This window comes from Etheostoma spectabile, chromosome 3 (assembly GCF_008692095.1).
Source record: "Etheostoma spectabile isolate EspeVRDwgs_2016 chromosome 3, UIUC_Espe_1.0, whole genome shotgun sequence".
Classification (NCBI taxonomy): Eukaryota; Metazoa; Chordata; class Actinopteri; order Perciformes; family Percidae; genus Etheostoma; species Etheostoma spectabile.
The window spans coordinates 17,959,559-17,971,518 of record NC_045735.1 but is presented as its reverse complement, the minus strand read 5'-3'; the positions used below and the strand labels follow the sequence as shown (position 1 = coordinate 17,971,518).

General features: G+C 37.7%; 1 protein-coding gene and 1 long non-coding RNA gene across 2 annotated transcripts in view; one reads left to right on the top strand and one right to left on the bottom strand.

The window, feature by feature from the left end:
* The window catches only part of tmprss5 (transmembrane serine protease 5), a 7,026-nt gene extending 5,749 nt beyond the window's left edge, over positions 1-1,277 (bottom strand). Inside the window, exon 1 of the mRNA XM_032509683.1 lies at positions 771-1,277. Within this exon, the coding sequence (XP_032365574.1) occupies positions 771-773 (3 nt within the window). The 5' untranslated portion in view covers positions 774-1,277. The remainder of the gene's footprint in view (positions 1-770) is intronic.
* Positions 1-11,960, top strand: part of LOC116681857 (uncharacterized) — an 18,620-nt gene extending 6,660 nt beyond the window's left edge. Inside the window, exon 3 of the long non-coding RNA XR_004330137.1 lies at positions 11,284-11,960. This is a non-coding gene — a long non-coding RNA (uncharacterized LOC116681857). The remainder of the gene's footprint in view (positions 1-11,283) is intronic.

The following is an 11,960-nucleotide window of genomic DNA, read 5'->3' as shown; positions in this document are numbered from 1 at the left end:
ACCAAAAAAAACAACTGTTGACCATCTGCTCCATAACAACAGTGCACCTGTCAGGCCACTACTACCAGACCAGATGTATGGAGTCAGAGATATAGATGTGCACAGGTGTGTTTGTGTCATAAATCTCCTCAGTGTGCAAGGTAGAATGAGAAAGTTGGAGCATTGGCGTGTATGTTCTACGTATTGTAAAACAATTTTCCATTTGAAGTTAAAACATTTCTTGTTCTTTTTTTCAGAAATGTTTAATCACTTTGGAGTGTGTGTGTTTTTGTTGTGCTTACTCTCAGAGAAGCAGCTGTTTTTATAAGCAGCATATTGAGAGTATTACAGTCAATCTAATGAAGCCCTCCATAGATGTGAGATGCTGACTTGATATTTTACAATTACAGTACGAAATCCATCTAAATAAATGCCACACCATCTGCTCACTGTAGCACTTGAGTGTAGCTAAACATGTAATTTTGGATTTGGAATTAGCATAAGTTGCATATAGTACAAATAGTACTTTAAAACTCAGTACAGTTGTGCATCATAGGTCATATTAAGGTGCATGTGAATTATACATATACATACAAAAACACACAAGTAAATGTGACAGAAACGAGCTTGAGACAAGTTTGAAATGAACGCTACATCTGTGAACAACAGCTGTTTCTGTATGTTGTGATGATGCAGGTGACAATGTGAGAAACATGTTGTTGTTGACTCGGCATTGCATGCATTAGACAGATGGAGGAAGGTGTAGTGAATATTTAGTCTCCCTTTCTTACCATGTTTTCCTCGCGTACAGTCCTGAGGATAAAGCAGCGGTGTCCGTGCTCATCTGTAGGCCTGTGCTGGAGGTAGAAAGGTCCGTCCCGCTCGCAGTTGATGCACCATTTGCCATTTAACAGAATGCAACTCTGGATTTTCCCTTCACAAAGAGACAATGAGGTCAGCAGTGGTGCAGAGAATGAGGCTGTTGTTTGTCCAGGGGGGTCATGGGGCCTGTTGAAGCAAACTGAACCAGGTCTTTGTAGGGGGGAGCATCTCCAGAGATACCTCCAAGCTGACTATTGATAGGACACCGGGTGTTGCTAGGTAACACTTTTTACCTGTGCCAAAAGATTGCCCATTTCCACCTGAGACATGTTATTACCTGACAGTTTATAGGTTCGGAGAAAAGGTCATTATTGCAGATTGTTGAAAAGTCTCATATCATGTCAATCCCCTTCATTTGGAATCCAAAGCTATCGTCTCTCAACACTCAGGAACAAAATGAAGTCTGTTCTGTCTGCCCGCTGACAGATGAGACTTTCTCTTCTCTCCTCACCCTGTTAACCAGCTCACAGTCGGACTGTCTATATCAATATATTTTCAGTATTTCAAATACCATCTTTGTTTTGAGTACAGTAGAAAAGGTGGCTTGAGTGGCTTCAAAAAGGGATAATTAATTCTAAAAATAATTAATAACTCAGATGTGCTCTTTGAAAATGGTGAGAAGATCTTTTGAGGCAGATCAAAGCCTGACTTTTTGCGTCACCTCAGATGAAATCATTTTTTTTATTGAAAAGAAATGACTAATTTGATACAAAAGGTTGTTTATGTAGCTCCCATTTCATATGTGTGGTGTGGGATTAGTCAGAGTCCAGGTGACAGGAACAACTGCCAGAAAGAAAATTCCTCCTCGTCCGACATTCGAGGCCAAATCCAAGAAATGGCTCAGATCTATTTGGCTCATCTAACAGGTGTCAAATGGAGTTATTTGGAAATCAAACACGGAGTAATGAGCATTGCAGCAGTGGTGTGAATAGCATGTGATGGAGCAACAGCTGAAACTCATATCAGTAGGGTTGTGAGGTTAATAATGTTTGATAATATTAGCACTGCGCTTAATTCTTCTCCTGCAGAGGCACACAGAGGAGCAAGGAGAACATAACTGCTATTTGGTCTTTTTCACTAAGATTTGATGTCTCCCTCTTCTGGTGGAGTTTCTTTTCTCAGACAGAGCTGCCATTCACTTTATTAGAAATAATTTCATGTTGAAAAAAGACATTTTAATCCATTTTGTAAATGAAAAATCTACTGTGTATAATAATCATCAGATTAATTGCTAATGAAAATTATAAAGTTGAATTCACATACACAGCTGGAACAACCCAAAAACAATCTAGGCCAGTAAACTATTAAGTAAACATCTAAATGAGTATCTGATGCAAAACACTGACACAAGAGATGAACTTTGATCATAAATTTAAATTTCATGAGTAAATACCTCCAACGACGACAACAACAGTCTGTCTGTCACAGAAGCCCTAGTGTGGGCTTTATTCATTCATTTATTCAGGTACCACAGTCCACTGTGAAAAAGGCTGGCTGGAGTCCAGTTTGGAGCTGCATCTATCTCTCTGCTCAGAGGGGGAAGCACTCTCCCGGTTTGGTGTAGTGAGATTTGATCAGCCCCACTCCTATCTCAGCCATTAGTATGCGTGCCTCTCTCAGAGTCCAAACCTTGAACATCAGATGCGGTCTCACGGTCCCCGTTCAGAAATCCCACAGTAGCTTCTAACTGAGCAGAACAGAGGAAAGCTTATTTTTCAGGTTTTTCAGTGTTTGCCTTAACAGCCATTTGACCAAGTCCAGGCCCACCAAGCCATTTAAAACAAACTCATTTATGTGTGTGGGCTGTTAGGAGTGTTGTGTCTTTAATGCTTAATACATTCATGTTGTGACCTCTTGGCAGAGGCGCCCATTAAGGGTTGGAGTTTCCAAAGTGGCAGAGCAGAGGGAGCACAATCCAAATGTATCACGCACACAGAGAATGCACAACTCAGAAAAGGTAAAATACAATGGTTTATTCAGCAAGTAAGCAAACTCAGCAACAGTGTCCAGCATCAGGCAGAGGGAAAATCCGGGAAATAGGCAGGGGTCGAAATCCAAGGTAGTTAAAAACTCAGGAATACAGGAACACAGGGAAAAACACTCAGAAGCTGGACACACGGGAAACAGACGATCTCGCACTGGGGAAAGGGGAAGACAGAACTTAAAAACACAAGACAGGGGAGACAATGAGACACAGGTGCAACACATTAGGGCAGGGACAGGTAATCACACAGGCGGGAAAATATGTACAACAGGATTTAAAACAAGACAACACAAGGGAGAACAGAAAAGTACAAAATAGAACAAGAAATGGAAAACTAACAGAGAACAAGAAAAACTTGACACAGGGACAAGACGTTTTGTGGTCTAACATAGGACCCCAGCCCTAACGCACAAGTTCAAATAACACCAGCCGTCATGTTTCAAATGTGTATATCTGGATGGATTTTAAACTAAATCTTATTTGAAGGAATAGTTTGACATTTTGGGAAATACTTTCACTTTCTTGCTGTGTAAGATTGATACCAGTCTCATATTTGATGGTTTGAATATACTTGGCTCAATAGCTAACCCGGCTCCGTCCATCCACATGTAACAAAATCCACTTGCCGACACCTCTGAAGCTCACTACTTAACATGTTAGTTGTTTGGTCCGTACATTAACACAAGTGTAAATGACAAATTTGTGTTTTTATGGGGGGTGTTTGTTGGTGAGCGGCTTCATATTTAACACACAGATTAACTAACTCTCTGTAAGAAAGGAAACAAGCCTATAACCCTATATGTTGAACTATTACGTCAACACTGTTAATAAATATATACAAATGAATATTGTTCAAAGGTTCACCCATCATCAACATTTAAAGTAAAAAGCTGAAAGTGATCAGAAACAATTGATAGATTTAATAAAATAGTGATGAAAGTGATGAATTGAAGTTGCTAATGTTTTGTGATGCTGTCACGTTGCATCAGTAATTATTGTAAACAGAGCAATAAATACAGTAGGTCTTTATTTTTTACACAAAATGAAAATTATTTCGCTGAAAGATTTTAGTTGGAATTGCAGAATTGTAATTGGTAAACAAACTGCTAGTTTGTACGGGATAAAACTTCCTGGTTGAATACTGTGCAATGCTTTAGCTCTGGGGTGTGCTCCACATGATGCTTTGGGCGATAGAAATTCTTTTGATATCCTTAACTTGTTACCTTTTTGGCAAATTAGCACTATTAAAAATATGCAGAATTAGCAATTTGTAGCTCCTGTTTGCATTGAATCCATGAATGTAAAAACAACTACCACTGGAATACTTTGACACTGAAGAAAACTTAAAAACGAGGTGATTCTCAGGCAAGTTCTGGAACTATGATCAACATGTTTTTTCTAAGATTTCTGAATGGATTAATGGACGTTTATTTGCCATGAACATTGTTACGTGATATATGTAAACATGCTTATGATATCCTCAGAGAATGTGTATCATGCCATTGTGTGTTCAGATTGAATCCTTCAGTGTCTGACATGTCCAAACCATACAGCTGTGGGTGAAATGCTTCTTTTGATCTACAGTAGAAGCTAAACTATTCTATTTTGGAAACATACGGTATCTCAGATGTATAGGGTCAAGAATTACTGAATAGACCTTTAACTCTGCCAAACCATCGGCTGAGGTTGTTGGCTCTGCATTTGTGCAGTGAATCATTTGTTCAAGAAGGGAAGCCCACTGTAAGCTGCCAGGTCATGATGCAGGATAGAGACCACTAATCTATGCCCCCCTTCAATCCACACACACACACACACACACACACCTCTGTGCTTCAGTAATTGACTTGCTCTGCTGGCTGCCACTGAGCTCTGCCTTCTCTGGAGCAGTAAATCCTCTGAGCTCGAGCCCTGCAGTTTGGCGTGGATGCCAGCTGTGGTAGCATACTGCCCTCTTGTGGTATACTTGAAGACTCCATGTAGGATGTGCTCAGGATAACCATGTTATTTATGCCTGCACGATTCGGGGAAAAAACCAATCACTTTTTTTTTTTTTTTGCTTAGAATTCTGTCACAATTTTATATGACCATGACACACAAAACAAATTGCCGGTACCAAACCAAGGTTATTATAGTTTTTCAATTTTCATTGGTTTTTCATTTTTATTTCCTTTTCGACTTTTTGTTTTCAAATTCAGTTTAATTTTAAAAGTGGGTTTGCTAGTTTATTTGTTATTTTTTTATATGCTTAGTTTTAGTTTATTAGTTTTAGTCTTTTTTTGTAAAAAGGGGTATTTTTTGGGGGCATTTGAAAAGGTCAGAAAAAGTATTAATAATGTAATAGCGTAATAATAACTCAACAAAAACACAATACAATTTTAGAAATTCACCATGTATTTAACAATAACACCAGTACAAACAATGTACATATGATGATGAGCACAGATATGTAATATGATATATTCGATATATTCAATATGTAAACAGTCAACACAAGACGCAGCAGTAAGTGCAGAATGTGTTTGACGTGTTCCAGGAGAGAAACCTAAACAGCCAACAGACTGAAGAAGACAGACAGCAACAGGTGTTTTCAACTTTGGTTCGAGCAACGTGGCGAAGATTTTGAAGTCTGTCGACTCACACAGTTGAGAGAGAGTTTTTTAGTTTGTTTTTAAATCATATTCATTTCAAAATTAAATCGTGAACGGGGGGAATCGAGATCAGGATTTCATAAAGATTATTCGTGCAGGCCTAGTCTAAGTAAAAGCTGGATTTATTTTTGTGTGAATATTCCCCAAAAACAGTGTTAATTAACCCTTGTGTTGTCTTCCATTTATCCATGAACTTGCCCTTCCAGGTCCAAATTGAAAAGGATTTTTTTTTGGTGCTTTTCCAATGTTTTTGTCGCTTTTTCAGATGTTTTTGTCACTTTTTTAAAACGCTTTTGGCGCTTTTTTTTTAAACCTGAACTGGTTTAATAACAGGTTTTACACTTATTCTTGGAATTCATGGTCAACAAACCTCATTTATATCAAATTCTACATAAGTTTTTAGCCATAAAGGCAGAAATTATGAATTATTTTGACTAATAGTTAAGATCAGAGGATGTTGAGTGGATCTCAGATGGGTAGATGTCAAAGTTTAATCCCTATACCCTTTTGAAAAAGAATTCAAATGCTAAAAGATTAAATTAAACAGCCAAAAATTCAAGGAAATTAATCATTCATTTTACCTGAAGAGCATATGGAATCATCCATGTTATTTGTGGGAAATTTGGTTGAAAGTAATCTAATATTTCTGATATAAAACACTTTTAAATGGGTCAATTTGACACGAGGACAACACAAGGGTTAAATGTATGACTAGACGATGAGTTGCTCATGTAGACATTTTCCTTCTTCAATATGTCGAAGGTCACTGCTGGAGGACCCACCTAATTAAGAAAGGGAGCAGAAACGTCTGAGAAAAAGTACCCGTGTTGGACAGATTGTGACTTTTATAGGCTTTGACAACTATTTTAATTTGGAGGTTTCAGTGTACAGCATGTTATAATTACACAACAATACAGTTATGACAGGCCTAAGCATGAGTGTTGCCTTATCATAGCGGCTAAATGGTATGCAGTTGTGTCTGTATTGAAAGTGGCAGGATGAATAAATAGCTGTCATGTATGTGTTTGTGTCTTGTCTTGTAGAGGCTAATGATAGCGAGGGTGGGTATAAGAGCAGAGCTGCTCCCCACCAGATGGTGGGTAATGTGGTTTGGTTTAGCTGCCCACAACGCTCACTCTAATTAAACAGAGGAGATTACATTAACATTGGCTCCCACTCAATCTGCTACTCCACTGAGCATGGCCTTGCACTGAAGGCAGGGTGGAGATTGGAGGTGGAGGAGTTACAGAGGTGATTGTAGTTTGCAGAGTCAAAATAACATAGTCTCTTCAAAGCTAAATTCATTTTTTGGAAAGGAAATGAACCCCGGAGAAGGTTGCTTCTGGACTTAAGAAAGCTAAAAGCCTTTCCCACACTTTTTACAACTGCTATGGACACTGTAAATACCTTTGAGCAAGGCACTAAACCTCAATCTGTTCTGGTTATGAGTTCAGTGGACAACAACACATGCCCCAGATCTACCGTAAAGCTCTCAAGTAATGCCGCACCTGTAAAATTGCATATCTCGCTCATAAACTAAAGAATTAATTGAACAATAAAGCAAATTTTGAACAGTGAATTCATTAAGTAATACAAAGAGATGACATCAGAATTTACAAATCCGTATGTCATTAAATCAATGAATAAATAACTAAATGGATAATATTTACATTTTACAAAAGCGAAACAATAGCGGTTTCTATTAAAGGAAAATAAACTGCGGCGTTTCTTCTGAATTTGAACATTTGCTGGCTCTCTCATCATTAATGTAGCATTCCCCGGGTCCTTGTGTTGTCAACACTTTGCTTATATGCTGTCATATCTGAGAAGAGCTCTCATCGGCAGCTGAAATCGCTGATGACGCAAGTAGCTGTAACTTTAAAGATGACTGAAGTGAATCATGTCTGCCGACAAGTTCAAGAGTTTGAGACTGGCGCCTTTAATCTCACACCACTTAATACTTATGTCAGTGGTTCCCAAACCTTTTGGCTTGTGACCTTTCAATACAAAGCAAGTCAACTTGCAAAGACCTTCTCCACAGTTCCATATGTCTAAGATGTGAGCACTGGAAACAAAGACTGTATTTTAGACGGCGGAGGAGGTTAAACAACTCAATATTTCACCAGAAAAACTGCAAACAGACTATGCATAATTGTATGAAGCAGAAATATAATTTATTTTATATTTTTGATCATCATGCAACCCCTCAGACAATCCTTGTCCCAGGCCCACAGGATGGAAACCACTGCCTTATGCTGCTGTATGAAGGTGTCAAAGACCTGCCAGATGTTTTGAGAATACCCTTTTGAGAATCAGCAATGTTAAAGATTTTTTGTCTAATAGCATTTAAACATGTATTGATAATGTTGACACTGTTGTTTAGCGAAAAAAAGTGAATGAAGGGTTATAGTGTAGTTTATAAAAAGTATCCATGTGCGTGGTAATACTGACTGAACTGAAACAATACAAACAGAAGACAAGAGAGTGGGATCTTTGTTGCAAGAAACTGTAAAAACTGCAGGCTGGAATTTAGCTGATAGAGTTGGAGTAATATAGCTAGGAAATACATTACACAATAAAACAGTTACAGCGTACTCAGAGGCTACTTTATGGTAATATGAATCCTATAGAAAAGGAAACTAAAGGAACACATTGCAGCAGCGTGATAACCTGTTAAATCCCGAAGGCATTATGTGAATATAAAAATCCAACATCAAAAAAATGTACAGTAAATGCCGGCAGTATTTGTAAAAAATAAGAGGTTTCACTTTCACTGTGCTGTGCAGGGAGCCGTGGCAGACCTGATGTACTCAGTCTTAGCGCCTTTCACATCTGGGACAAAACACAGGCAAGCTGTGGCTCTGGCAGAGTGCCATCCGAGGTCACCACTGAGCCTGGAGTGACTCCAGCTGTTTGCAAGTCGCCCAGATGACACATAAACTCTATAAACAGCTTGCGACTGTGAAGGTTTGTGGCAGGAGCCAATAAACCGTTAAGAGGGATTAGCGACATAGTCTTTGTCCAGATGATGGGCAGGACTATAGCAGCGCTATAAAAGTCAAATGTTCAGGTTGAATTAGGACCACAGGGGCTGTGGAAAAAGGAGTTAGACCAGTCTTTACCTAAGGAATATGTCAAACCCCAATAGTACTCCTGCTGCTGCCATTTTGTGGAAAGTGTAAAGCTCAACAGATTTGGAAATACAAAAAGGAAATTTGCCCTCTTCAACACACTGCACTGTCCACTGTTTTAACTGTTTTTAAATGTTGTTTTTTTTTTAATTTGGTTTTATATATTTTAGTGTATTCTTACATACTTCTGTGTGGCTGTTGTCATTTCTTGTTGCACTGCAAGTGACTGGTGGAGAATATTTGTATTTACATTTTCTTTATGTTTGTAAGTACACAAAGAACTACGACAAAAAAATGAATCTGAACTGAACTCCACAGAATCCAACACCCACCTCAACATCATCATAACACTTCACAGGACTAAAACTTAATTTATAATTTACATACTGTAAATGAGGGTATGTAATACCTATTTGGCATGCAATAATATATTCATGAACTGTAAATAGAATTTGACCCAAGGTAATAAATGCCACTTCTTTTTTATTACTTATTAAATTTTATCTTCTTTTTTATTATTTTTTTGTGCGCATGTGAATGGAGGTGTGTAGGCATGCAAGCATGTGTGGAATAATCATTCACCTTCTCAAAAAATGCACAGCGTATTTAATTTGCAATTATAATAAAGGCATTAAGGCATTCTCTTGTTACTGCACTATAATGTGAGAGTTGTGTGTGCTTTTTCAAATATGTACAGTATGATGCACCTTTCGTAACATCCCTTTGAAATGTACAGTTGATACTCCTTGGAGTGCCCCTTGCACTGTATATTTATAAGGAATGGGGGCAAGAGAGGGGGATCAGAAAAGTTTGGGGGTAAAATCAAGGGAGAGAGCTGGCGTACAGTGGCAAAAATCTCAGGAGTCCGGTGAGAGTCAGGGACTAATAATCTATATCAACGACATTCCACTTCCAGTATTGTTCAGGTGTCGCCGGACCAATTCAACTTTGGTTGATTTATTAGGATTAAAGTTTACTCCTCAGATCTCTGCAGGTTAAATCAAGACAGCTAGCTTGACTATAAAAATACCTTTGAACAAACGCATGTTCCACCACAAGTTCCTTCCCAAGGCTATTTTGCAGAGACCCTTTGCTCCGTTCGAGCAAGACGATTGTGATTAGTTTAAAGTAATGCACATAAGCCAGAGCATATTTTTCCCCCATCCCCGAATGCTGTGTGGACTAGCCAGACCCCGGCTTGTCAAAAAAGTCATAGTCTAGTACGTTGAAAAAAAGTAATAAAAAAGATATACTATATAGTGTCGTAAATTTTTCTTCATAGTATCGTGAAAAATGTCATTAAAAGTCATAGTTTGTGTTGAAAAATGTTGTAGACTATATAGAAATTGTCAAAGTATAGTATGTCGGGTGGTGGTGATGGCGCAGTGGTTATGACACATGCCTTTGGTGTGGGAGATCTAAGTTCAATTCCCTCTGCGATACATCAACTAATGTGTCCCTGAGCAAGACACTTAACTCCGGCTCCAGAGGTGTGTGACCTCTGATATATAGCAATTGTAAGTCGCTTACTTAATTTAAAGGTTCATGTTATCTTACTATAGAATGTTGGAAAAAGTAATTAAAAAGAAGTCATCAAAAGTCATGTATAATCTGTTGAAAAATAGAACAATATGTCAAAAAGCTGTATAGTAGAAAGAAATCCTGAAAAAATTACATTATAGTAAGAAAAAAAAGACAAAGTATTTTGAAAGACTCCGTCATAGTATACTATGTTGAAAAAGGTCAGGAAAAGTCTTAGTATATTTTCTAAAAAAAAAACGTGTAGTGTGTCAAAAAAGTCATAGTATAGTATGCCTAAAAAAGTTTAAAAAATGAACCTACAGCACTAACCAAACAGCACTAAAAAAACTACATATTGTACATACTACATACTATACATAGTATGTATAGTATATTGTGTCAAAAAAGTCATAGTATAGTATTTCGAAAAAAGTCACAGCACAGTATGTAGCAAGATTTCATGAAAAAATGTAGAAAAAATCAGAAAACGTTGTAGTATAGTATGTCTAATAACATAGTATAGTAAACAAAGTATAGTATTTAAAAAAGATATAGTATGTTGAATAAAAAACATAGTATAGTATGTCAAAAAGTGATAAAAAGTCATAGTATAGTGTGTAACATTTTTTATAAAAAGTCATAGTATAGTTTGTAGATAAAAGTGATACAAATTCATAGTTTAGTATGTAGATTAAAGTGATAAAAAGTCATAGTATAACATGTTGAAAAAAAGTGGTAAAAAGTCATAGTGTAGATTGTCTAAAAAGGTCACATGTCTGTCACGCCCTTGACTGTCGTGACCTCCTCACGGTGACAGTCTGGTGTTTTTGTTATATTTCTGCATTTGTTATGCCTGCCGTGTGTTTGGTGTGTTTTGGTTTTCTGTCTTTGTTCCTGTTCCCGGGACTGCATATCGCAGAATTGGACATGCCTTCCTGTTAATTCTCCCCACACCTGGAACCAATTCCAATCAGCACACCTGCTATTCATCCAGCTTCATCTGCCTTTAAAGACCAGTCGGACTTTGCTCTCCTGCTGGATTGTTGCTTACTACCAGTATGATATTTCACCAGCCTCTGTAATTTGTTCCGAGTCTAGTTTCCTGTTCTTATATTTACCTGTCTGCTCCATGTCCTAGAAATAACCCACCTTCAGAATCCTCTGCCAGCCACGCCGGCTTTGGACCCAGCACCCCTGCCAGCCCTGAAAGCTTCGAACCCAGCACCTCTGCCAGCCCAACCAGCTTCGGACCCAGCACCCCCCACTGCCGGCTCATCCTCACTGTGTAGATAAATGAAATAAGATTTTTTTTTTCCCACCACTCAAGTCTGCGCCTAACTTCTGTCACCAATCCTGACAATGTCAAAAAAATGTGAGAAAGAAGTCATAGTATAGCATGTCCAAAAAGATGATGAAACAGACAGTATAGCATGTCAAAACAAATAATTAAAAAAAGACATGGTGTGTTATGTGGATGATAAAGGCATGGTGCAGCATGTGGAAAAAAATATTTTAAAAGTAAGTATACTATGTCCAAATAAGTCGCAACAACATCATAGTATAGCTTATTAATACGAGTATAAAATTATTAGCATGGCATGTTGAAAAAAGTGATTGAAGAGTCATAGTGTGGTATGTCAAAAAGGTCATAGTATAGTATTTTGAAAAAAGTCATAGTAAAGCATGTTGAAAAAAAGAGATAAAGTCATTGCATAGAATGTCAAAAAAGAGATAAAAAAAGAGTCATAGTATAGCATGTTGAAAAAAGTTATAAAAATGTCATAGTATATAGTATGTTGCAAAGAGTCATAGTAT